Here is a 25,944-nt window from a genome sequence, read left to right on the forward strand (position 1 = left end):
TTGCCGAGGCGCGCTATGCTCACCGCACATTTTGTCCCTCCTTCTGTTCTTCAAAAGTTGGGAGGCATGGCAGAGTCACAGGTCAGAGGTGAGAGGTCACTACAGTAGAGCCTCAAACACAGCTAGCAGCCAATGAGATCATTCCTTTCATTTTCTATCCTTATGTAGAAGCTGATTGGTTGCTATGGGCAGTGTATGGTTCCTGTCTGTGCTGGGTAGTAACCATATGGTCACATGACTAGGATTAGCCAATAGTACTGCTGCTCTCTCCTTCATCTTCCCTGCCTTCCCCTCAGCTCTTATATTTCCTGCTGCCAGGACCTTTGGAGCCGCTGACTGGGCTTTGTGCCGCCATCACCTTTCTATTACCCCCCCCCCCCCCTCTTATTTCTTCACTAAACCCCGACTTCTATGTAAAATCCTGGGTGTCACCTCCACCCATTTCTGCATAATGCCTATAAAGCCGTTCTCCTTTCCGCAGCCAGAAACACGATTCTTCCATACCACAAAATATGTCTACAAGTTCAAAATCCGATATGGAGTCCATTTTTGGTAAGATTTACAGTGAGATGATATGAGCATGAATGTAAGTAGCAGGGTGGCCGGCCCGAGACCCGAGGAGACCCCTAAGGTCCGCGGCCTGCCCCATAAAATATACCAATAATATAAATCACACAAGGTAGGGGCCGCATTACAGATTTCGCACTTTGCAGTGACCATAAAAAGGCACATTTTTTTCCGCTGCGTTTCTGACACGGTCAAACTGCGGTGTTACCAGTAGCATAACTAAGGTTTTGCGTGCAAGCTTTTCTCCAGGGCCCCCTACCCCCTGCCTAGAGCAAATTCTTGATAGCGATGGTTACGGGTGCTGCAGTGATATCACAGATCATTTAAAGGGATATAGCTTTAGTACTCACAACTGCAGTTATCAAGAATATGGTGAATAAGAAGCACAGCACCCGACATATAAACAATACTGGGGCAGTATTATATGCTCCACAGTGGCCCCCAAACAGTATTATATGCTCCACAGTGGCCCCCAAACAGTATTATATGCTCCACAGTGGTCTCCACACTGTATTGTAGGTCCAAGGTGACCCCCACTCAGCCTTATATGCTCTGCAGTGGCCCCCACACAGTATTATATGCTCCACAGTGGCCCCCACACAGTATTATGTGCCCACATTGGTCTCCACACTGTATTGTAGGTCCAAGGTGACCCTCACTCAGCCTTATATGCTCTGCAGTGGCCCCCACACAGTATTATATGCTCCACAGTGGCCCCCACACAGTATTATGTGCCCACAGTGGTCTCCACACAGTATCGTAGGTCCAAGGTGACCCCACTCAGCCTTATATGCTCTGCAGTGGCCCACATTCAGTATTATATGCTCTACAGTGGCCTCCACACAGTACTATATGCTCCCATAAGCCCCCACCCCCCAGAGTTGGTGCTATTATTGTACTCTGGGGTCTCCAACCTTCAAGGATTATTCCCTTCTGGGGATTACGGATATCCTCATCATTAAAGGTGGTGCCCCATGTCTCTTAAATGCCACATTTTAGTAAAAAACGCAGCTTTTTACATTACCTGTAAAGTGCACGGGATTCTAGCTAATCCCATCTACACATTGCAATAAAAAATCTGCAGCGTAAATGCTGCTGTACCTTTCCATTTTGGTAAACCGCAGCATCTCAATCACACCTACGGAAATGCTGATATTCTTTGTATAATAAAAGCAGAAAGTCCGCTGAGGAAAACTCTGTGGACTTTCTGTGAAAGCTCACTCCACTGCGTTTTTTTCCTTTTGGCTATGGGTTGCTATGTGAGGGTCTTAGCTTAAAGGAGTGTCCTGGGCTAAAAATCTTGTTGACCTAACCTGAGCATAGGTTACTAATACCAGATCAGTGAGTTTCCTACCCATGAAACAGTTAACAGACAGAGAATGGAACAGGAAGCGGACAGTGCTGTTCTCTGTGTAGTGGCCAGACATGGTACTGCAAATTAGCTTCCAATTATTCAGAAATTCACTACACAGAGAACAGCACTGTCTGCTCCCTGCTCTATACGCTGTGTATCAGCTGCTGAGAACAGCTAGTTCTGGGAGGTGTCGATCCACCTATGAATAGAGATGGGGCCCTCATGCCTAAGAAATGCATAGCCATAGATGCCTCAGCTAGAAATATGCCTGTAAGATTCCAGTAAAGATTTCCATGTGGCAGATCTGTTGCAGCACTTATGTTTTCTTTTCAATATTTTAGTGCATTTATTAACTATTTTTGCCTCTATAGCTCAGAAGACGCAGAAATCATTGAGCAAGTTATGAGTGAATTATTGGTAAGTAAGAAAAGAATACAGTTGATGCCACACAGGCTTCCATATGCAATTCTGGGGCTGTTGATACTTATCCAGGGACTTGAAATGTATTTACCTGGCCTGGGTGCTCTTTGTAGCTACACCTGGGGGGTTCTGGACTAGTTTGGACCTGGTGTGGAGCGATCAGGGAAATGGGGATGGTTCCAATTACATAACCCAGGGACAGAACCAGGCCAAAACCTGCAGGTCCAGCTGTAAAAAATACCCAAACTAGGTAAATTAATTTCAAGCCCCTGGATAACCCCTTTAAGTGAAACATCAATTCATTACAGGCTATTTCCTATTAGGCTACATTCACACTACAGTATTAATTTCACTGTCAGTGAATGGGGACTATTCTCATGACCGTAATTTTGTCCTATTTTCTGCTGTTTTCACGGATCTCTCCCAACACTGTAAGGGTAAGTTCACATGGGGTTTTTTGGACCGGATCCTGAGGCAGAGGCTCCGGTCCAAAATACGGTAGCTGCAACTGGATGCCGATGCGGTGCACCGGCATCCAGTCACGCACTAATGAATAGGCCTAGTCGGGACGGAGTGTCTTCAGGTGGAAGTCACGAGGCAACTCCACCTGAAAGAATGAACATGTCGCTTCTTTTTTCTGAGAGCTGGAACAAATGGCTCCTGGAAAAAAAGAACTGATCGGCTCCCATTGATTTCAATGGGAGCCGTCTTTTTGGTCAGGATTTTGAGGCAGATATGGCCTCAAAATCCTGACTGCAAAACTCCTAAATGTATGGGGAATCCGTGAAAATGGCCATCCCTGAGGTGTAAGACGGCTGTAAAAAAAATGGATTTTTTCACTACCATTTTGCACCACTTTCATGTGCATCTAGCACTACTGGCTGCATAGTGATAGCAAAACCATGTGACCTGTAATGAGAAATAATTAGGAGTCCAGTGGGTGGTCCTGCATTTTCTGAATGACGGGTTCAATTTTTTTCTGTACTATCTTGCTTTCTTGTATTTTCTCTTCTTCACAGGACTCTGTCAGGGCCATACTTGCCAACCATGACAATTTACAACCTTTTTCTACAAAACATTTCCTTATTTTTCCCTGTATCCTTTAAATGATGATGTAAATACAATGCAATGGGAAAGTTCTTGTAGTCACTGTCTATACTATATAAGTCAGCTGAATATCTACTATTAGGCTGTCACAAGGACTCTCTGATAGAAAACAACTTTCTCGTTGCAGATGTGAGCACAAGCCTCTTTGTATTGTCACATGTCCTGGCTGCCATGTGTAACACGGTGGTCAGGGCTCAGCACACGATTGTTTTTTTTTCTCTTTATACTACCGTCTTGGTACTGGTTACGCCGTTATTTCTCTATGATGAATTTTCCTTGACTGGTATCCCCAAGATAAGAGTAAATGGGGCAGTGCTTCTCGCCTGAAGTTTAAACACGGACCGAAATTCTTGAAGCCATATCCATATGTCTTCACAGTATATGTGGAGCCTTATACTTCAGTTTGCGGTAAATGTTCTTTGTTTACAACATATATAGATCTTTACAATGCATATTATACACGCAGTATATAATATATATGTGTACATCATATATAATGCATATTGCATAAGCATATTACACAATATGGCGATACAGTAGGCGTCACAGCAACAGTATTAAAAGACTTTTCAAGGTGACAAAAGCCCTGGGGCAACATTAACCTAATAGTCATGGTCATCTTAAGGCTAAGGCCCCGTGTAGCAAAAAGCAGCAAAAAAAAAAAAAAAACGCAGCAGAAATGCATTGCGTGTTTTTCTGCAGCATTTTTTTTATTGTATTTTCACAGAGTTTTCTTCAGCGGACTTTACGGCCCTATTATATCTATACGAAAAACATCAGCGTTTCCACAGGTATAATTGACATGCTGTGATTCTAAAAACGCAAGCATATTTGAAAACGCATCTTTTCCGCTGAAGATTTTTTTCTGCAATGTGTGGGTGGAATTAGTCAGAATCCCATCCACTTTGTAGGTACTATAAAATGCTGCATTTATGCAATGAGGGGCTTCAGCATAAGGCCGGGTCCTCACATGGCAAAAAAAAAACAAAAAAACATTGCGTTTTACATTACCTACAAAGTGGAAGGACTTCAGGCTAATCCCATCCACACATTGCAGAAAAAAATCTGCAGCGGAAAAACTGAGTTTTCAAAAATACACATATTTGTGAAAATCACAGCATGTCAATTAGACAAGCAGAAATGCCGGTGTTTTCTGTATAGGTATAATAGGGACAGAAAGTCTACAAAGGAAAACTGTTAAAAGTGCTGTGGAAAAAAACGTGATTTGTTCCCACCATTTGGCTGCGACTTGGTACATGAGGCCTTAGCCTCAAGGGATTTTCCACCAGCTCAGGGTTTCACCCGCCCTCCTGTCTCCTCTCCCCTCCACTTCCTGGTTTTCGGCTCAGTCTGGTCGTGCGTTCTGTGCTTTCTAAATGGCTGTGATCAAGAAATAACAAAGATATTGATCGAGAAAATGTTCTAGCACTTATCAGGATCAGCAGCTGGAAGTAATATGCAGAGAGAGGGAGAGAAGAGAATATAGGTGGGCAGAGGTGGGACCTGCAGTACATACATTTATAGCATATCCATACATGTGGAAGGTTACATTGTATTTAACATTATTATTATTATTATTATTATTTTTAATTCTAATATACCAGATATTGTCATCATTTTTTATACTTCTGTTTATTACTGTAGAATCTCAAACTGAATCCAGCATGGAGAAAGATAGTCAGGTATTTCCATACTGATATCCGTATCCATCTAGTGGAACAGATATATCAATAGGAGAGCGCTATCGGTAGTATCTTTAGATGCCTGGAAATAAGAGTGGCTCATATATATATATATTATATATATATAATTAAGAGTCTTCAGTAGTTGATACCTTTTTTAATGGCTAACTAAAATGATGACAGATTGCAAGCTTTCGAGGCTCTAGGCCTCTTTCTCAGGCATAGTTTAAAACCAATTTCTGAAGGATGCATATTTTTTTTTAAACTATGCCTGAGGAAGAGGCCTAGAGCCTCGAAAGCTTGCAATCTGTCATCATTTTAGTTAGCCATTAAAAACGGTATCGACTACTGAAGACACTTGATTTTTCTTATTTCATATCCACTGGCTAACACAGTACTAAGATATTTTTCCTTGTAAGATTATGCAAATTCAGGAAATAGCAAGTGTCACTAAAATCTGTAGACGATCCCTAGCTCCAATCTGTGACATGTGGGAGGGGCATAAAAGCCTGACTGAACGCAAAGCTTTTTAGCCACGTGAGGCCCCACGTTGCAGAAAAACAGCTTTTTCTTTTGCAGATTTTGCTGCAGTTTTTTTTAGCTAAACCAGGAGTGGATTGAGCAGATGGTAGAGGTAGAAGAACTTCCAATATACACCCCTTTCCTTTTGTAGGCTAAGGCCCCAAGGGGCCGTAATTGCAGCGCTAAATCGCTGAACCGCTGCGTGATCACATTGCGGTTCCTTCCGCAGCGCTTTGAAGAGAAAGTTCATGGAGTTTTCCTCTGTGGATTTTCTCTTCCCATTATATCTACGGGAAAGCCGCTGGCGTTTCCGTAGATATAATTGACATGCTGCGATTTGCAAAGCCACAACAGCATGAATCCCATCCCCTTTGCTTGCACTGTAAAACACTGTGATTTTTCCGCGCGGGCAAATTGTGGCGTTTACGTCCCGTGGGGCTCCGGCCGTAGACATTCTCGAAAAAACGCAGCAAAATCTGCAACAAAAATGCTGCAATTCTGCAAAGTGTGGCCTGGATCGAGTGTTTTCGGAGGATTGTGCGATTCCTCCTGTTCGTTGACATGACAGTTATCGCCATTTGTCGCAAACTGGGAGGAACAGAATCATTGAACCGAGAGACCTTGGCTTACAACTCCAGCAGATCAGTACATGCCTAGTTTAAGATGTCAGAACTGTTCACCATTGTGCATACCGGTGGTTGTTACGGCCATTTCTCCAAAGTGTTGTAGGAGCCGTCTATCTATAGGATAATTCCAGGCTGCATATTGCAGGGGCTACTGTGAGCCATCTGTGTGGCCTAAACAAGCTACCATGGCCTGCAGCCTCGCCGGACTTTTCTCCTATCAATTTTTTTTACAGATATTGCCATATTACAATAACAGCTAAATGGATTTTAAAAAATCTTACCCTGCAACGCTGCAAAAAATCTGCAGATTTCACTAAAAATTGTAAAAAATCTTAAGCTTTTTTGTGCCCATATTACAGCCGAGGGCCCTGATCTGTTACCGGCCCCAATTATAGCGTCACAGATCCCCCATATAATGGGAGTTTCCATAGAAGATCAGGACATTGGGGGGGAGGGGGGCGGAGGTGTCTCGGGATTTGGCAGCTGGGAACCAGGTCTGGAAGACTTATTATAAGAGTCAATAATAAGAAAACCTTTTCTTTGTGTTTCTAGATAGATTACAATGTAAGACTGATCTGTTCATAGAGCAATCACCAACCCATTGACTCATTACCAAATTAGATTATTACACCTAATTACATAAGAGACTTTTCCTCATTGTGCACGTACACAAATGCACAGGTAACAATTGTGACTTGTTATAGTAAAAAGACAAGGCACAACCTATGTACTTTGTGTAGATCCATCCTGCCATGTATTATTAAAGTGAAAGCTTCTTTACTGTCAAGTATTAGCTTTTGTCGGAGTTTAAGGCCGGTTCTGCGTGAACGTGGGCGAAAATAATAAAACACTAGAATATTACTGAAAGAGGACCTTTTAAAGGAGGCTTCCAGGATCAAGATCTGAGGGGGTCCAGGTCTGAGAGGGTCAGGCTCAGCTCCCTGAATTCTGCTTTACAGGCCGTGTAATTTCATATTCATTGCCACATGGCCTGGGATGACCGGCAACACCGAACATGGCCGCTATACAAATGTATGGTGCTGTGCTTGGTAAGTCCTGAAGAGTCTTCAGCGCTCAAGTGGTCGGCAGAGGTCCTGGGTGTTAGAGGGTGATAGAACCCCTACCAAAATTTAATGGATAACCCAATCTAGTACTGTAAGGGCAGGTTCACACCTGCACCCGGTCTCCACTTTGCAGGTTTCTGTCTTCTGCTGAAAGACTGGGCAGGAGACAGAAACCGGCAGTCAGTTTTCAAACCCATATGGGTTTGCAAAGTGTCCGATCTTGAGCATCTTCTGCCTCTCTGCGGCGAAACCATTTTTTTTTTAAGGGCTAGTTCACACGAAGGGCGGTGTGGCGTATTTTGGCACTGAGAGTGACGCGAGAGCCGCTTCACCCTCGGGTCAAAACCCGCCTGCCACGACAGTCGCGGCTTCCTCCCCCGGAGTCGGCTCAAATGAATGGGCTGACCCCGGAGGTTGCTGCCGCCAGGCAAAAAGCCGCTAGTGGAAAATTGAAGGCTATCGTTTCACATAGGGCTCCATTGCATGGAGGCGGATTTTGAGGCGAAATCCGTGGTCAAATTCCACTCTATTGGCCCCGTGTGAACTAGCCCTAACTGGACATAAAGTCGGACATGCAGGACTTTGTGTTCGGTTAAAAGAAAACGGTTTCGCCGCGGACAGCAGAAGACGCTCACGGGCGGACACTGACTGCCGGGTTTCCGTCTCCTGTCCAGGCAGAAGACGGAAACCCACAAAGCGGAGACCGGGCGCAGGGGTGAACCCGTCCTTAGCTTGTTTTTGACTACACTTACTTTGAGCCAGTAAGTTGGAAAACTTAGTCTAAGATGGGCCACATTAACCCCAGAGTCTGAGCCTATATAATAACCTAGAATACTAAGTCACATTTGCTATTTTGTTTCTTGTGAGTAAACAGGGTAAGGACGATGAAGTTCAGGACAAAGACGACTGCCTGCAGCTTGGTGAGAAGTGACTGTCGTTCTCCCGGGTGACATCTGTTTGGTTTGGCTCGGCATGGTAAGCTTTCCCTCTAGTATTTTTATGACAGATTTGTATTATTTCTTACAGATAATGAAGAAGATCATATAAGTGGCCACTCAGATCAGCTAAACACGATTCCATGCCCAACTCTGGGTCACGACTCTCAGGATGCAGGGGGCTTCATGGACTGGCTTAGGAGGTAACTACTTACAGTATGTGTCTGTTTTGCCTGTATTATGTCTATGAGTTTTCTTACGCTAGGATACATGGCGAGTTGTGGCCATGAAACATTACATTTGCAAATGTGGCACTGCCACTTGCGACTGAAAATATTGGATATGGCGGCGCAGAGCAAGGTTAAACTTCAGCTGAGGGTCACGGTCAGCATTTACTATCGCTGAGATGTGATCTTATGTTGCATGACTACAAATCGCCATATAAGTGGGACTCTTCGCTGTCGTATGACCTTTGACTTTTGCCTTCCATCAGTTCTTCTCAGTACTTGCACACAGGTTTTGAAGGAGCTTGGCAGGGAGGTTGTTCCTGCCGTCTTGAAGAACTGAGCCCATATCTTCTGTGGTTGTAGGCTTGCTCCAATCGTTCTCTCTCTTCATGTCATCCCAGACAGACTGGATGATTTTGAGATTGGGAAGATAACAGAGGAATCGCAACATAGTATTCTGTTTCTTGTTTTACCCCTATCCAGCTCTAGCTCAGTGTTCTCAAGTGGGTAACAAAAAAAGAGAAAAAACCCATAGTAGTCTAATAAAAGATGGCAGCCATTTTTATTTGAAGGGGAAAACAGGCATTTACTAAAGCGTGAATATCAGGAGAGTCCTTACAGGCAGAGACTTATTTCTATAATGTTATCTTTGTTGTCAGCTTTACTTTACTCAGATACCTGTTTGGGAGAAGACGATCTGAATAATATCCAATCCTCAGGCCGAAGTGTAGACCCTTGAAGAACAATTCTTACCGCTTCACTGTTTCCTTAATGTTTTTCTTCTGAATAAATGTGCTTAGCTTGTATGGAAAGTGGAACAAGTAAAATACATATATTGGCTCTATAGAAGAGTCTATTAACTCTTCACAGTGTTAGTCCATCTTTCTAAGACTATCTAGTGTACTCAGCATTAACATTGCAGGGAGGATATATTATATACAGCATAAACATATATGGGGGGATTTTCTTCTCTCAACAACCAAGACAATTAAACGGACATTTCAGCCCTAAATTAGATTTTTATCCACAAGATAAGTCATCAGTGTGATCTGGTAGGGGTCTGACACCGGGACCCTGCACAATTCATCTGTTCTAGCAGCTTCCAGGTGCCTGAAGCTGTTGGTGGATGAGCGGCGCATTCCCACTTTAAAAACCGCGGTGCAGACATGCCGCAATTTCCAAAACCGGCGCGGTTTTGGAAATCCCAGCATGTCAATTTTACCTACAGTGGTTTCCCCATAGGTATAATTGTAACAGAAAGTCCATAGGAAATCTCTGCAAACTTTCTATTTTAAGCGCTGCGGGAAGAATCCGCCTCAAAATGCGCCTGCAAAAAACTACAATGGGAGCCGCTCGCTTATTTTTTTCCGCTAGCTAGTGGAAAAAAGAAGTGGCATGATCTATCTTGTTGCAGATTCTGCGGCTAAGTCAACTGCAGCATCCGCGGCTTGAGACGCACTCCTGTTTAGGCCCATTAATTTGGGCCTTATCAGGAGCGGGATGCCGTGACGAAATGCCGATGCACTGCACGGCATCCCGTTGTGCCTAGCCGTGCCAAAAAAACACATAGCGGAAAACTTTTCCGCGTGTGAACTAGCCCTTAGTGAGATATGTCTCACTGAGACAGATTCAGGTTCACTTGGTTTCCTTGAACTAGTTGAAGTAACAAAATGGTTCACCACGGTCGTCGTTGATGCTGTCAATCACAGCATCAGAATTGCAAAGTCTTCAGAAACATCAGCTGCAGTCCTGGTCACACAGGAATGTGCCCTAAGCTCATACGGATTTTGCTACTCAGACCAATGTTTTGGGAACGGGGTTCTGCAGCTCTGAACTGGACTTGGCTCCAGCTTCCACTAATCTGGTTGTGGACAGACAACCATCCCCCAAAAGGTGTGAGAACACTAGTATTTATGGTAAGTATTCGTGCCGTCTGCATGTATAGGCTGTACCGAAGGAAGCGAGCAGAACAAAACCTGTATCATAACCCACATGTGCAAAAAAGCTCTGCCTATGTGGTAGTCACAGCTCCGCCTGCCTTTCAGGACAAGCCGGAATGAGAAGTGGTGTAATAACTTAGCAGTGATATTTAAAGTGACAGCAGCACAATACACAAATAGTAATACGGTACAAATACAAACGAAGCGACATGCCCTTTCTTAAGGCGCATTCCGGCTGATTTAGCCGGGGACGTCCGCGACGCAACACCCCCTCCCGACTAGGCCCATTTATTTGGGCCTAATCCGTAGCGGAATGCCGCGACTGGATGCCTGGTGCATTGTATGCACTGCAGCGGCATCCAGTCGCGGGTAGCCATTTTTTTGACCGTATTCTGAGGTGGCCTCTGCGTCAAAATCCGGTCCAAAAAACCCCGTGTGAACCTGGCCATATACTTCTCCCTTCTGCTCCATCCACTTCTGGCTTTGACTCAAAAAACCGCAACAGAATCAGCTACGTTTTCACAATGTGGGGCCTCAGCCTTAATGTGTTTATGGTTTTATGGGCAGTCACCTTTCGTTACGGATTAAATCAGATTTAGATGAGTATCAGTACATTTCAGTATGATGTTAGTACTTACGGTTGTCAGATAGTTCGGCTGTTTCTATATAAGCAATTTTGGAATTGGTGAAATATTTAATGTGTCGTGTGAAACTGAGCACAAGATTGTTCTTCCCCAGCAGACAGACGGCATTGTCAGGACGCTACGTGCCGTATAATTCCTAAGGTGTAACAAGGGAGCAGTGTTCTTTATTCAGATCACACTTGGTAACATTTCATATCTCCAGAAAGTTTCATTTGCCAGACATTGCCCTATAGAATTTACTGCACGGCATCTATGATTAAACATAATCTAAAGGTTAGTACTGCCCTATTGTAATATTACCGTCCGGAGATCCGAAAATACCGCTCGGCAATGACAATAAAAACACACAGCTGATCCCTGACATTTCTACAAGCCACCTGACCTTCAGGACGGATGCATACGACATTTCTGGCCTCGTACAATAATGAAGCTCAATTTACTATTCTCAACGGAACGGCAATTGTATGTAAACATTTATTTATTGGCTGACTGGATCTCTATAACAATCAGATTTACGGAAATGTCAAACCGCTATGAACCCTTTTAGGGGCCAATTTTTATTTTTCATCTCCATTTTTTCCTCTTCTCTTGGCAAGAGTTATAACCTTAGTATTGCAATGTGAGGGCTTGATTTTTGTGGGAGAAATTGTACTTTCTGATGGCAACAGGTAATATTCCATATTACTGGGAAACTAGAAAAATTCCAAAAACTTTGAAGAAAAAACAGTTTTGCCAGTTGTTGGTATTATTTATTCCATATGATGTACTAGGAAGCTCAAAAAATTTGGAATTGAAAAAAACACTTGTGCTTTTATATGGGTTTTGCTTTTGAATCATGAACAAGCCATCGTTAGAATAAATTGTTATACTACTGTATTGTAGTCATTGGGAAAATCGATACGTTACTATTGAGTCCTGGCTTAGTATGGCTCTACAGTAACATAGCCAGAGGTGTAACTAGGAATGACGAGGCCCCAAGGTGAACATTTGACATGGGCCCAACCAACCCCCCAAATATAATGATGGTGGTGTGGCCGGGTCCTGGTCGTGAGCAGGAGTGAGGATCGGTAAGTAAATAGGGCACTTACTCCAGCAGGTAACGGCCTATAAAAAATAAAAAAATCAGGGCCCCCCTAATACCCCGGGCCCTGTGGCAGCGACTACTGCTGCTACCCTAGTAGTTACCTTCCTGAACATAGCATTGGCAGATGATCATGAACACTGCCGCCAGCTTCACCGTCAGCCAAGGATTCTCATTCTAGATCGCACCCTCGTCAGAAGAAGGGGGCTAGGGTTACATGGTGAACCAAATAGCCCCACAAGACTTCCCCAAACTTCAAGAGGGAGCATTAAATGCAGTAAATAAAGATGTCCTCTATGTAATAACAGCCCGGACTTCCAGCTGGATCTATAAATATTCTTCACAATCTGTGCTGGCCCAAAGGACAAGTCAAAGAGAGGTGACTGCGCAACAGTGTGTAAGTGAAGTGCATGTAATGTGGCGTACACACTTGCGCCTTGTACCTGTCTGCCATGATTCCGCCTAAAGCCCACCTGATTCCCGCCTAAACTGCATAGAGACGGCTTGCTGCCCTTGACAGCTGCCCTTTCTTCAGGCGGATTTCACGACGGAATCAGCCGCGGCGTCCACCTCGTGGCAGCACCCTCCAGACTAGGCCCACTCATTTGGGCCTACTCTGAAGTGGGAAGTCACGACAGTCGCGGCAAGCGCATTTCGGTCCTATTCTGACGCGTCAAAGGACCAAAATACGCTATCCCGTGACCCGTGTGAACTAGCCCTTAGGGGTCGTTCGCACTGTGTAAAATGAAGAGGCATTCCATTGCGGCAGATGAATGAGTCTAATTGGGTGGGGGGGGTCAGCTGCGCCATATTGTGGCAAGATCGAGCTGGACGCTTATTTTTTCAGCACTAAACTCTGCCACACATTGAAAAGAGTCAGTAGCAGAATCTGGGTGAAATCAGCGTCAAATTCCTACATGTGAATATCCTCTTAGTATGAGACACCACCTTTAGTATACTCGTCAAACCAGGCAGATTAGTGTTGCATATAGGAAAGGCATAGGTGGCCTCTACTTCAACAATGCAACACCTGAAAATGCTGAGGCTCAGGGTTAGCTGCGACCGACTGGAAAGCAGAGCCAAGCCGAGGCAGCGCCACCTACTGGATTCACATCACACCTGATTTATACCACTCCATCCTAGACTCCACCATTCCTAACCCACTGGGTCAGAAGACCCCAACAGGATTAAAAACATACTTGGCAACCTTAGAGAAGGGACTAAAAAACCTGTTTACCTTTATCATATAGTGAGCTCAGATCCCAAAAACTAGCAATGTAGAGCGATAGATAAACCCCCAGCGTACCCTCTTACTATATAGATCAGACATTTTCCCGGCACTAGTACAGTCCTCTTCTAGACATCCTTTATTTTTACTGAACAGACAATTTTTTCTGCAGTGATGATATTTTTCCATCCCGAAGTGGAAAATGTGACATTTCCGACCGCAGCGGGATTAACAGATTACCTGAAAATCTATTTTCTAAGATGCTTTTTATCTTTTCACAATTCTGTACATCTTCAAGCTAGAAGGGCTGAATGGTGTGTGCACTATGGGAGCTTTCATCCTCATGTATTTCATGACGTGGCTATCACTGTGTCGGTAATATAGACAAATAATGGGCTAGACGATCATCAAAAGTTTCATTATAAGAGAAAGATATTTTAAGGCCAGGGATACATCCTGTAAGTTCGCAGCAGGTTAGTATATACGAAAATCGTAGCAGGGTAATGGATGGGATTTGAAGAGAACCTTTCACCACCTCCACCACTGATTGCTCAGGAATGGCGGGGGCTATAGAGAAAACTACTGTGCCGGAATCAGTGAAGCAGCAGCTATTAAAGGGGTATTCCCATGTCGCATATTCACCAGTGCTGTAAATTCTTCTTTCTTCCGTCATTGGTGGGCGGGGTTACATATGCAAAGCCAGCAGCGAGAAGTCGTCGCTTCTATGCCGCTGGCCCTGCGTGTGCGCTCCCGATGCAGTTAGGCATCGGACGTACAGCCTTCACAATGCAATTTAGACCTGGCATCCGCTGTAATAGAGAGGCAGATGCCGGGGAGTGTAGACGCCGGCACAGGTGCCTGCAACATCGCTACGCTCCTGCCCTGCATGAAGCCAGCAGCGGCAGGAGCGATGCTGCTATTCCTCTCCTCCGCCCCCCCCCCCTCCTCCTCCCCCCGGAATAGCAGCATCGCTCCTGCCACTGCTGGCTTCATGCAGGGCAGGAGCGTAGCGATGTTGCAGGCACCTGTGCCGGCGTCTACACTCCCCGGCATCCGCCTCTCTATTACAGCGGATGCTGGGTCTGTATTGGCGGCCCCTTCTTCCCCCCCAAAGTGTAAACTACCCCCCCCTCCAGGCTCTTAGCTCCTCCTCCCTCCCCCTGAGAGCAGCAGATACATCACTTGACTTTTGACCAGATAAGTCAAGGGATGTGTCAACAGAGAAATGAATAAAGTAAGATAGTGGACAAACAAAGCAGTTTTGCTGAAGCAGTGTATTTAGGAAAAGTCTTACGCTCACATTATCAAGAAGTATAGATAGGATCCTTGTGATGGGACAACCCCTTTAAATTCTGTAAAGAGCTGGTCTTTACATCATTTAATAGCTACTGCTTCACTGATTCCGGCACAGTTGGAACTTTTTTTCTAGCCCCCACCATTCCTGAGCAATCAGTGCTGTTAGTTTTGGTGCCTAATATTCTATTTTGGTCTTTACTGTCAGGAGGGCGGTGTCAGGCAGGAGCAGACAAGGGGGTGTGATTCTGAGCTCTGACACTGGCTGCCTCTGACTGGAGGCAGAGAGGAGCAAAAGAGAAGTAAAAAGTAAGCCAAACCAAAATGATTACCTTATTCTCTTACCCAAAAAAGTGCAAAAAAAGTGTAGGAGAGCCACAGAAAAAAGTGCCCATAGGTGATCTGTTGCAAACCCTCTGAGTCAGTTGGCCCTAAGAGAAGTGAGGATCTATAGTCCCTGTTTGCCAAAGGATACGGAGACCCGTAGTTGCTCCTGGCCTCTTACGCCAATGTCTACCTGCACCCCCTGTTTCAGGGTACCTGATCATCACTGTTGGGTTGAGGGACCTTTGATATAGCCATGGGGGATACGGTTTTACCTTGTGGAGTCAGCCGGGTGTTAAGAGGCAATGCTTTGTGGGAAATGGAATATGCAAATGAGCTCTTATACAAAAGCATCAAGCTGCCCCTTTAGTGCCACCTATTGGGATAGCGACCCTATAGATCCTGATGCGGCTTAAATTCCTAGTCATATCTCAAGACTTATTAAAGGGTCAAACAATACCTTGACCCTTGTATAAGAGCTGAACTGCAATAACCTGCTGCTAATGGCCGCTACATAGAAAGCAGAACTATTTGCATTGTTCTCCATATAATAACTGTTCAGCAGGTATCAGATCCCCGTTGATCCCAACGATAGGTCATCAAAATTATTTGCCTTCAATACAAATACAGTAAATTAATTTTTGACTTCATTTTATTACACGTGATCCTTGGCATACATGTACGCTGACATGCAGGAAATACCTTCCAAAGATGACGTACCTATATGACGTTATGTGGGAAGGGGATTAACCCTTTCCATATTTCACTAAATCTTTAGACTGGGCCAATATACGAAATTATTAGTCATAATAGACCATTCCCATACGTGTGCGCATGAATAATACTGACGTGTCCCACACATCACGTATATCTTTATAGCTACCTACTATACATTGGGCATTCAACAACATGCCAGATTTTCCAGTACAATGGTGATGAATGAGATTCCGTATGGAGAACCCCTGAGGGAAGGACAGGAGAAGGATGGAGGTGTGGATGGGTGTGCCGAATTACACTACACATAGGTGTATATATACTGCAGGGATTCAGAGAGTTTCCTTAACACTTGATAGCTATCTATTATTCAGGTAAGACATCCTACGTGTGTGTGTGTGTGTGTGTGTGTGTATATTCATTCATTCATTTATTATTATTATTATTATTATTATTATTATATATTTTTATTTTATTTTAATTGGATTTCTCCTTGTACTCTGACGTTATTTGCACTCACATGGGTTTTTCATACTGTATATTGCTACCTACAATGAAAGATGGATTCCATTTCTTCATGTGTAAGAGTTTCGTTTCCAATATAGTTTATTAATGATTTTCTCAAGATTTTCGAGATCTCTGCTTGCTGCCATATGAGCTTCACTTACTCTCCGGCGAGACTCTCTGCAGATGAGCGATGTGCGAAATGGCTGTGAGAATTCGACATTGTTGTTTCTCTGTTATTACAGATCCCTTATGCATTTTGGGGCTATTGAGGGATCTGTGAAAAAACGCATTTTTTATGAACATTTTTTGTTTTGTCATTTTTTTTTTCTCCTCAAACATGGTTGAATATACATGTTTAATCCGCCTTTTTTATTTATTTATTTTTTTTATTTATCTACGGAGTAGTCCATAGGAAAACAATTTCAAATGAGGCCGGTGCATCAAATGGCAAAAAGCCCTGTGCGTGCGACCACTCATAGGTTATGGGCACATAGGCACACTTGGGTTATGGACACATAAGTACACATGTTATGGACATGTAGGCACACATAGGTTATGGGCACGTAGGTACACGTAGGTTATGGACACGTAGGCAACCACAGGTTATGGACACATAGGTATACATAGGTTATAGACACCTAGACAACCATAGGTTATGGACACATAGGCACACATCGGTTATGGATATGTAGGTAAACATAGATTATGGACTCGTAGGCACACATGGGTTATGGACACGAAGGCACACATAGGTTATAGACACGTAGGTACACACAGGTTATGGACATGTAGGCACTCAGGTGGTAGAACAAGCTGCAGAATTTTCTTGAAAGAAATTCTCCATCCTGTCTCCAGCCCTATTATTTCCTTTCATCATATTAAAATCTGCTGATGTGATGGACACTCCGGTGCGCAGCTCGTACATATTCCTGATATCTGTAACCAAGTCCTCCAACTGCATGTCCACCACATGTCCCGGACAGATTTTTAAAAATATTAATTTATATTTTTAAATTGGAAGAAATTGTCTAACATTTTGTTAAATATAAGGGGGCGTTCACACTACCGTCGGTGTCCGACATGTAGTGTCCGCTCCTAGTGTCCGCTCAAAATCTGTCACGGACACTAGGAGCGGACACTAGCTGTGTCCGTGACACCTGTCATTCACTTGAATGGGCATCGGGTGCGTTCTTTTGCACTCCGTGCCCGTCCTTTCCTGTCCGCAAGTGAAGGTGTCCGACTTCTCGAGCGGACAGAAAAACCTGACATGTCGGGTTTTTCTGTCCGCTTGAGAAGTCGGACATCTTCACTTGCGGACAGGAAAGGACGGGCACGGAGTGCAAAAGAACGCACCCGATGCCCATTCAAGTGAATGACAGGTGTCACAGACACAGCTAGTGTCCGCTCCTAGTGTCCGTGACAGATTTTGAGCGGACACTACATGTCGGACACCGACGGTAGTGTGAACGCTCCCTAAAATAATATTTATTTATTGTTATTTTTTTTCTTATCACTCATTTCTTTATCCTTCCTTGCAGTATTTATTGGCCCCACTTATATTGTCACCATGTCCCTTACTTCGGCCTCAGCCCTCCTTATGTTGTCCGTCTTGAGCTTGGAGCTGCAGAACTTTGAAGCCACCACTCCGGGATGTCACCTCCATCGTAAGTGATCACTAGAGATTTTACAATAAGGGGTCATTCAATGGATTCTGTCTTCCGTGCGGAACCCATTGAACTCAATGGGAGTCTTTTTTTATCAGCGCTGACTCTGCCGCTAGTTATCGTGGCAGGATCAGCGCCACTTTACTCTGTGTGAATGGACCCTTAAAATTTCTTCATACGCACACAATTTTGTGTTTTTTTTCTTGTAAAGCATGGTTTTCATGCGTTCATGCAAACATTTTTTGTGTGACGTTTTTCTTATACAGACGTATATGTCATTTATTGCAATTTATTTTATTTTTTTAATTGTTATGTTACAATCAATCATTTAGAGCCGATTGATGAGTTTCCTGTCTTATTTCTGAACAGTAGGGTAAGGAGACACAGGCATTCTGTTATACTCAGTATGGTGCCTTTGTACAGCACCGTATTACTGAAATATCCTCCTATAGAACCAACCCCTGGCACTTGCACCGATCAGCTAAGTGAGTGCCACATCCTCCTCATACACTCTGCAGTGGTCGTGCCTGGTACTGCAGCCTTTTGCAGCTTTGTCCCACACTGAATTGCAGTACCAGGAACAGCCACAACAAGAAGTGTGGTGCTATACAATGAAAGGGAACACAGCTCTGGCCTGAACAGTGGAGCCCCTTCCGTCTTGCCCTTCATTCAGCTGATGAGTGATAACAAAGTATCAAAAGATTTCTGTATTTTACTGTTGTGCCTCGTCCATAGTAGTCTGTACGTGGTAAAAAGCCCAGGTACAATTACATGTCTAATCTCTTACACCACAGCATTTAATGTCACTATAAGAAGTGACCGCAAAGGGACTTGCCGAGGGACCCAAGTCATCAATGCCTGCGTGGGATACTGCGAGTCCAGTGCCTTCCCATCCAAGTACTCGGTGCTGGCGGCCAGCGGGTACAAGCACAATATCACATCTGTATCACAATGCTGCACCATCAGCAAAGTACAGAAGGTAAAGGGATAACTGAGGAAGGTGACTGAAGGGGCAAATACAGATTTAGGCCCGGGTCACATCTGCGTTCGGGACATTCCGTTCCTCTCTCCGCATGAAATATGTGGAGAGAAAAGACCTACAAGCAGCACTTTTCTCTCTGCATTTTTTGAGTGGAAACCACACAGACCTCATTATAGTCTATGGGGTCCGCGGGTTTCCTTAGGTAACAGCTTTTATAGGCGGATTAGGTTTGGGGACCCCCGAACGGAAACCCAAAAGCAGACGTGAACCGGGCCTTAGCTGCCATTTACTATGCCGTGTACACGAGCACAAGGTCCCAAATATGGATATAGCAGAGTTAACCTGCAGTTGGATAATTTTTCACAGTGGGATACCTTACTATAGAGGACACTATAAGCAAGTGAAAAAAAAAAAAAGGTAATTCTTCCTGCTACAGAAAACTGGGATAACTCTGCTACATCTGTACCGTGTTTAAAGGGATTAATTAAAACTAAATTTTTTCTAGGTACCACGTAGGAATAGCCTGAAGAAAGGCTATTTGTCTCCTACCTAGATGTCTTCTCTGTGCCGCCGTTTGGTATATAATCCAGTTTTCGTCGGTATGCAAATTAGTTCTCTCGCAGCACTGGGGGTGGTCTTCAGCACTCAAACAGCACTGGGGGCGTCGCCAATGCTGCAGGAGCACTCTCCAGTGCCGCTTCCATCTTTTTCAGGAACGGGTCTTCTTCTGGCAGTGGCTTCAAACTTCTAGGCCTCAGGCCTAGGGCAAAGCCAACTGCACATGCCTGCCAGCCACAAGAAAATTGCCGCTTACACAGTATTGTAAGTGACTATGTACTTGTGGCCGGCAGGCATGCACAGTCGGCTGCCCGAGGCCTAGAAGTTTGAAGCCAGCGCCGGAAGAAGATGCCTACTGACAAAAACCGGATTATATACCAAACGGCAACGCGGAGAAGACATCTAAAGGTAGGAGAAGAATAGCCTTTCTTAAGGCTATTCCTACGTGGTAGGCAGAAAAAATTGAGCTTTAATGATAGGATCCCTTTAAGAGAACCTGTCTGCAACTATTGGCATGTTAGTGCTGTAAACCCATTTCTAATTTCATATAACACCCTGGGTTATTATAGCCATGCATTTGCCCCCGACTCTATTTTTTTTTTCAATGAATAAAAAATAGATTATTTTAAAATTTAAATTTCCGTTTACAGGTAAAGGTTCGTCTATTTTGTGGGTCATCTCGATGGGAAGAAATAGAGATTGGATCGGCAGAGTCATGTCAGTGCGCCTCTTGTCGCTTATCCCGTTACTAGGTCCCTACACGCACACTCGGATAGTAATGGCGGCTTCATTTCACCCTGATCCATACAGAGGATGACAGCGCTCGCGTTACTTATACACTGGATACTAGACATTGTACAGGATCTAATTCACTAGAAGTCACTTCTCTTCATACCGCAGCATTGTAGGTCTGCACCCTTCATGCACTATGGGTACTCTTATAAAACATGGTACTAAAGAAACCAGGTGCTGTAACCCACCGCGACCAGATTATAGGGGCCATTTTCTAATACCATCAGCTTTATAAGTATACTAGTCTTTATTTTTATCTATTTATATTAAGTTTATAACTTTATTTATAAAATTTCTGATAAATTAGTGAAATTCAGCTTTGTGTTATTTTATTTAAGTATTTAAAAAAAAATTGTTGAATTTTTTTACAATAAAACTATACATTAATTTATTGGTCTTTTTTTTTTTTTTTTTGATGAGAACTCGCATGTCAGCTTTACCCAGGCGTATTCAGTCTGTGAAATATGGACAATGTGTTGGTTTCATTTTCCGGACCAAACCCTCATCAGGGACTTGGACTCCCTCTCACGGGATGACAGTCCTATACTGTGATGATGTTTTCAGTATGGGATAGTAACTAGAGATGAGCGAACAGTGTTCTATCGAACACATGTTCGATCGGATATCAGGGTGTTCGCCATGTTCAAATCGAATCAAACACCGCGTGGTAAAGTGCGCCAAAATTCAATTCCCCTCCCACCTTCCCTGGCGCCTTTTTTGCACCAATAACAGCGCAGGGGAGGTGGGACAGGAACTATGACACCGGGGGCATTGAAAAAAATTGGAAAAAGTCATTGGCTGCCGAAATCAGGTGACCTCCATTTTAGACGAATAGTGGATTTCAAATCCGGGTCATATGAGAATGTGAACTTTGTGACTATGAGACAGGGATAGCTGTACAGGCAGGGATAGCTAGGGATAACCTTTATTTAGGGGGGAATGTTATTAAAAATAACTTTTTGGGGCTCTATCGGGTGTGTAATTGTGATTTTTGTGAGATAAACTTTTTCCCATAGGGATGCATTGGCCAGCGCTGATTGGCCGAATTCCGTACTCTGGCCAATCAGTGCTGGCCAATGCATTCTATTGGCGTGATGAAGCAGTGCTGAATGTGTGTGTTTAGCTCAACTACACCGGTGGAATAGTTGGCTAAGCACACAGATTCAGCTCTGCTTCAATCAGCGCTGGCCAATGCATTCTATTAGCTTGATGAAGCAGAGTGTGCACAAGGGTTCAAGCGCACCCTCGGCTCTGATGTAGCAGAGCCGAGGGTGCACAAGGGTTCAAGCGCACCCTCGGCTCTGCTACATCAGAGCCGAGGGTGCGCTTGAACCCTTGTGCACACTCTGCTTCATCAAGCTAATAGAATGCATTGGCCAGCGCTGATTGGCCAATGCATTCTATTAGCCCGATGAAGTAGAGCTGAATGTGTGTGCTAAGCACACACATTCAGCACTGCTTCATCACGCCAATACAATGCATTAGCCAGTGCTGATTGGCCAGAGTACGGAATTCGGCCAATCAGCGCTGGCTCTGCTGGAGGAGGCGGAGTCTAAGGTCGGACCTGAATGGAGACTGGTGTGGAGCGATCTTAGACTCCGCCTCCTCCAGCAGAGCCAGCGCTGATTGGTCGAGTTCCGTACTCTGGCCAATCAGCGCTGGCCAATGCATTCTATTAGCCCGATGAAGTAGAGCTGAATGTGTGTGCTTAGCACACACATTCAGCTCTACTTCATCGGGCTAATAGAATGCATTGGCCAATCAGCGCTGGCCAATGCATTCTATTAGCGTGAACTGAGTCATAGAGGACTTGGGGACCCTCCAGACACGAATTTGGGTTTCCCCCTTAACGAGTTTATGTTCCCCATAGACTATAATGGGGTTCGAAACCCATTCGAACACTCGAACAGTGAGCGGCTGTTCGAATCGAATTTCGAACCTCGAACATTTTAGTGTTCGCTCATCTCTAATAGTAACCCCTTGAGGAGGCAGGGACACTACATATTATAGGTTCCTTGTGTCCATATTGGTCCGGCAAGGCTAAACTCAGCAGAGATTTCAGAGTGATTGTCAGTTTAGCATGTACAATTTATTGACCCTTTAAAAATTCTTCTAAATGATAATGGCCCCAATTGGTGTTTTTATTCTACATGATCTTGTATGAGCAATTTTATCACAATCGCCAATCAGGTTGGTCACGTAAACACGACATATACTGTATGGCAGGGGCATATACAACAAAACACCTTCATCTTTAAAATTACTCCCCTTGCTGATCTCGACAAGCCACGTGAATGAAGATGAAGTCTCGAGGCTGGAGAGCTGTGGCGGTTGTAGGGGATCAGCTTCACTGCCCTCGGGTTGTAGGGGATCAGCTTCACTGCCCTCAGGTTGTAGGGGATCAGCTTCACTGGCCTCAGGTTGTAGGGGATCAGCTTCACTGCCCTCAGGTTGTAGGGGATCAGTGTCATTGCCCCTCGGGTTGTAGCCCCTCAGTCCCTTTGGCTCCTGCCATCCAGCCCAGGGTTAGTGGTGGGTTTTGTGACCTGTATCAGCCGCCAGCTAGACACACCAGTCTCTACTGGGGACATTATAATGGGGGGACTATAAAGACGTTACACTGTGTAGGGGCACAAAGAGGAATGAATGGGTAATGGGCGGAGTAGATCTTGGTGGCACACTATGCATACACTCTATCCCTCTATCAGTCCTTTGAAAGTTTAGAGGTACTGGTCAGGGGTGCAGAGGTAGCAATTGAAAAGATGACAGTATTATAGATGCACACGGTAAATGGGGTCACCATTCTGGGCTTGCTCCAAGTTTGCATGGGTGAGCCTCAGTGGGCCTCCTCTGGAGCAACAAAACAACTGAAATTGGCCCTATTACATATTTTGCATTGGAGTCCAGGAACTTCAAGTGACACCTCTGACTGCTTGTATTGCAAGTATTTTACCTAAAGAAGCAGAAAAGGTTTCTGCATCTCAGTCCAGCTCATGTTATAGACGACAAGAAGGTTTGTGAAGACATTCCACCTCATTCCTTTCATTATATAGGATTCCCATGCTGCTGAATGTCACCTGCTTTTTCTTCTTCTACCACCAGGTGTCGCTGCTGAACTTGATGAGAATCCTCCCATAAGATTTCCCACATAGGTCCTGTGAAATTCCGGCTGCCTGTTCATGGATTTCACTCCACTCCAATGTTCACACTGCACATGAGTTCTCGAGCTCTCGGTTTCCAGTATCTGAGAGTTGGCACGCACCACTTTTGCAGGGTATCGGGATCCAGGGGCCCATAGCCCTCCCTGGAACAGGAGCCCTCCTATCTGTTTGAGATCGGTTGGTTGTTCTGGAGATACTGGCTGACACTCCATAGCCAGAGCCGTACTTGCGTATTCCCAGAAAAATAGGCTGGAAGACAAGACTTGGTTGATATCCAGGTATTTACTATGCAGACAGCACTGACAGTGAAATCCACATTGCAGCAGTCCCCCCATGTGACCCCCCGCCTCAACCTGAGCAATAAGTGACAGTTATCAAAAGCTACATTTTGTGAAATGCCGGATACACCCCATACTAAATACTTGAGGTACTGGTATATAAATGGCACTGTGTGTAAATTTTATAGCAAATGTGTAACACAGCTAGAAGCAGAGGACCAGTGGGTATTGCTTTTTACGTGCTAGAAACCCCCCATCAATTTTATGCAGGGGCTACAGCGTTCGGTCAATATAAGGCTGAGGCCACACCTTGCGGAAACACTGCTTTTTTTGTTGTTGCAGATTTTGCTGCGTTTTTTTTTTTTTTTTTTGGAACATATAGGAAGTTCTTATACTTCTCCCTTCTGCTCAATCCACTCCTGGCTTTGGCTCAAAAAATGCAACAAAAAAATCAGACTTGAAGAATGAAAACCCAAATTCAGGTGTGAACCTAGAGTTAGTCATAGACAGTAAGCAGCTTTCCTAATTGTGATCAGATTTCTTTGTTTCTGTGTTAGGGATCTTTGTAGCTGCATCATAACCTGTATTTGGAGTCCAGTGTCCTTACATTTCCTATATTATGTTTATTTGGTCTTTTCTCAGGTATTTGTTATTTGTCAGCCATTTTACAGTACCAGTAAACCAGCAGTAATAGTAATGGATGGGGCGCGGACAGCTCCTTATTATATACGCCCCCTGCTTCAGGGAGAAATGCAGCCAATAATGGAGCTATTAGCAGCAGAAAATCTGACAGGGCACCACAAATAAAGGCTTAGGCCCGGTTCACATCTGCATTCGGTATTCCGTTCAGGGGATCTCCAAACAGACTCCTTGAACGGAATACCAAACGCAGATGTGAACCAGGTCTTACACAGCCGTAGAAAAGACTAGCTAGCAAGACCCTGCACATATTTATGATGAAAACTCAGATACTCTGTAAGACAAGTTGTTGTTCGTATACTTCTGTGTTCTTTAGTAGAGATGAGCGAGTAGTTAAATACTCGATATTCGTTTCGAGTAGCCCCGCAATATTCAACTACTCGAATCAAATATCGAATCCTATCATACTCTATGGGAGAAAAATGCTCGTTTCAGGGGTAGGCAACATTCGATCAAATTGAACTTACCAGGTCCACGAGTGAAGGTCGGGCTGGATTCTCTGAGAAGTCTTCTCCATGCAGCGTCCCCGCAGGGTCTTCTGGCTCTGAATTCACTCTGCCAGGCATCGGGCCTGGGATGAGCCGACTGCGTATGCCCGCACTACAAGAAAATGGCCGCTTACAGTCAAAGGGGCCATTTTCTTGTAGCGCAGGCATGAGCAGTCGGCTCTGCCCAGGTCCGATGCCTGGCAGAGTGAATTCAGAGCCGGAAGACGCCGTGGGGACGCTGCACAGAGAAGACTTCTAAAGGTAGGAGAAGAACCAGCGTTGATTGGCCAACTGTATAGCATTCGGCCGATCAACGCTGGTTCTGCATCGAATTTTTCCATTCGAATAGTGAGTGGTACTCGATCTAGTACGAGTATTCGATCAAATACTACTCGCTCATCTCTATTCTTTAGTTTTGTGCTGCTGCCTTACACTAGGTTCACATTTGCATTAGGCTGTCTGTTGTTCTGGTTCATTGTAGGAGCAGCACAACAGGCTAATGGACCACTAAGACATTCATATACGCTGTTTTTCACCGCATATAAGAAGTCGTACGTGTAGGGATTTTTCGACTAATGCAGATGCAAATGTAGCAAAAAAAAAAGTATGATTTCTTCCAAAAACAGTATCACAATTTCCTCAGGCCCATTTATTTCATGGCTTTAGATAAGTAGCCATGTTTTTCTAATCTCAGACAACCCCTATAAGATTAGGTTCACATCTAGTTTGGAGTCTCTGCCGCAGATTCTGTCTGAAATTGGCGGAGAGAAACGTCCTGCATAGAGGACTTTTCTCTGTGCCGGAAACGCGATGGACACCCGTTGAACTGCATTACAGTTATGGCCTCCATGGGTAATGGCTTTTTTGAGAATATGGACTGTCTGTCTTTTGGGTCCCCATGCGGATCCGAGCGTCGGAGAGGTGAACGCTAGCGTGAGCCTCGAGTACTATGGCTACACCGACACCTTTGGTGGACACACAGTGATTCTTTGAACGCATCATTTTGTTACCGGTGTGCACACTGTTCGCCACCTACATGTATCTAACAAGTGCATTGACATTTCCAGGTAGTAAAACATTACAAAGC

General features: G+C 44.4%; 2 protein-coding genes across 2 annotated transcripts; both read left to right on the plus strand.

Moving 5' to 3' along the window:
• The first annotated feature begins 451 nt into the window (after nt 1-451).
• MAJIN (membrane anchored junction protein) lies at nt 452-9,251 on the plus strand. Its single transcript, XM_075281624.1, has 6 exons — nt 452-552; nt 2,293-2,338; nt 3,361-3,436; nt 3,743-3,856; nt 8,369-8,480; nt 9,164-9,251. Exons 1-6 carry the CDS (start codon nt 452-454, stop codon nt 9,207-9,209), a joined length of 495 nt encoding a protein of 164 aa, XP_075137725.1. The 3' UTR covers nt 9,210-9,251.
• Nucleotides 9,252-17,776: 8,525 nt separating this feature from the next.
• Nucleotides 17,777-20,453, plus strand: GPHA2 (glycoprotein hormone subunit alpha 2). Its single transcript, XM_075281458.1, has 3 exons — nt 17,777-17,899; nt 18,694-18,878; nt 20,090-20,453. Exons 1-3 carry the CDS (start codon nt 17,803-17,805, stop codon nt 20,189-20,191), a joined length of 384 nt encoding a protein of 127 aa, XP_075137559.1. The 5' UTR covers nt 17,777-17,802; the 3' UTR covers nt 20,192-20,453.
• The last annotated feature ends 5,491 nt before the right edge of the window (nt 20,454-25,944 follow it).

Source organism: Leptodactylus fuscus, chromosome 7 (genome assembly GCF_031893055.1).
Source record: "Leptodactylus fuscus isolate aLepFus1 chromosome 7, aLepFus1.hap2, whole genome shotgun sequence".
In the NCBI taxonomy this organism is placed as follows: Eukaryota; Metazoa; Chordata; class Amphibia; order Anura; family Leptodactylidae; genus Leptodactylus; species Leptodactylus fuscus.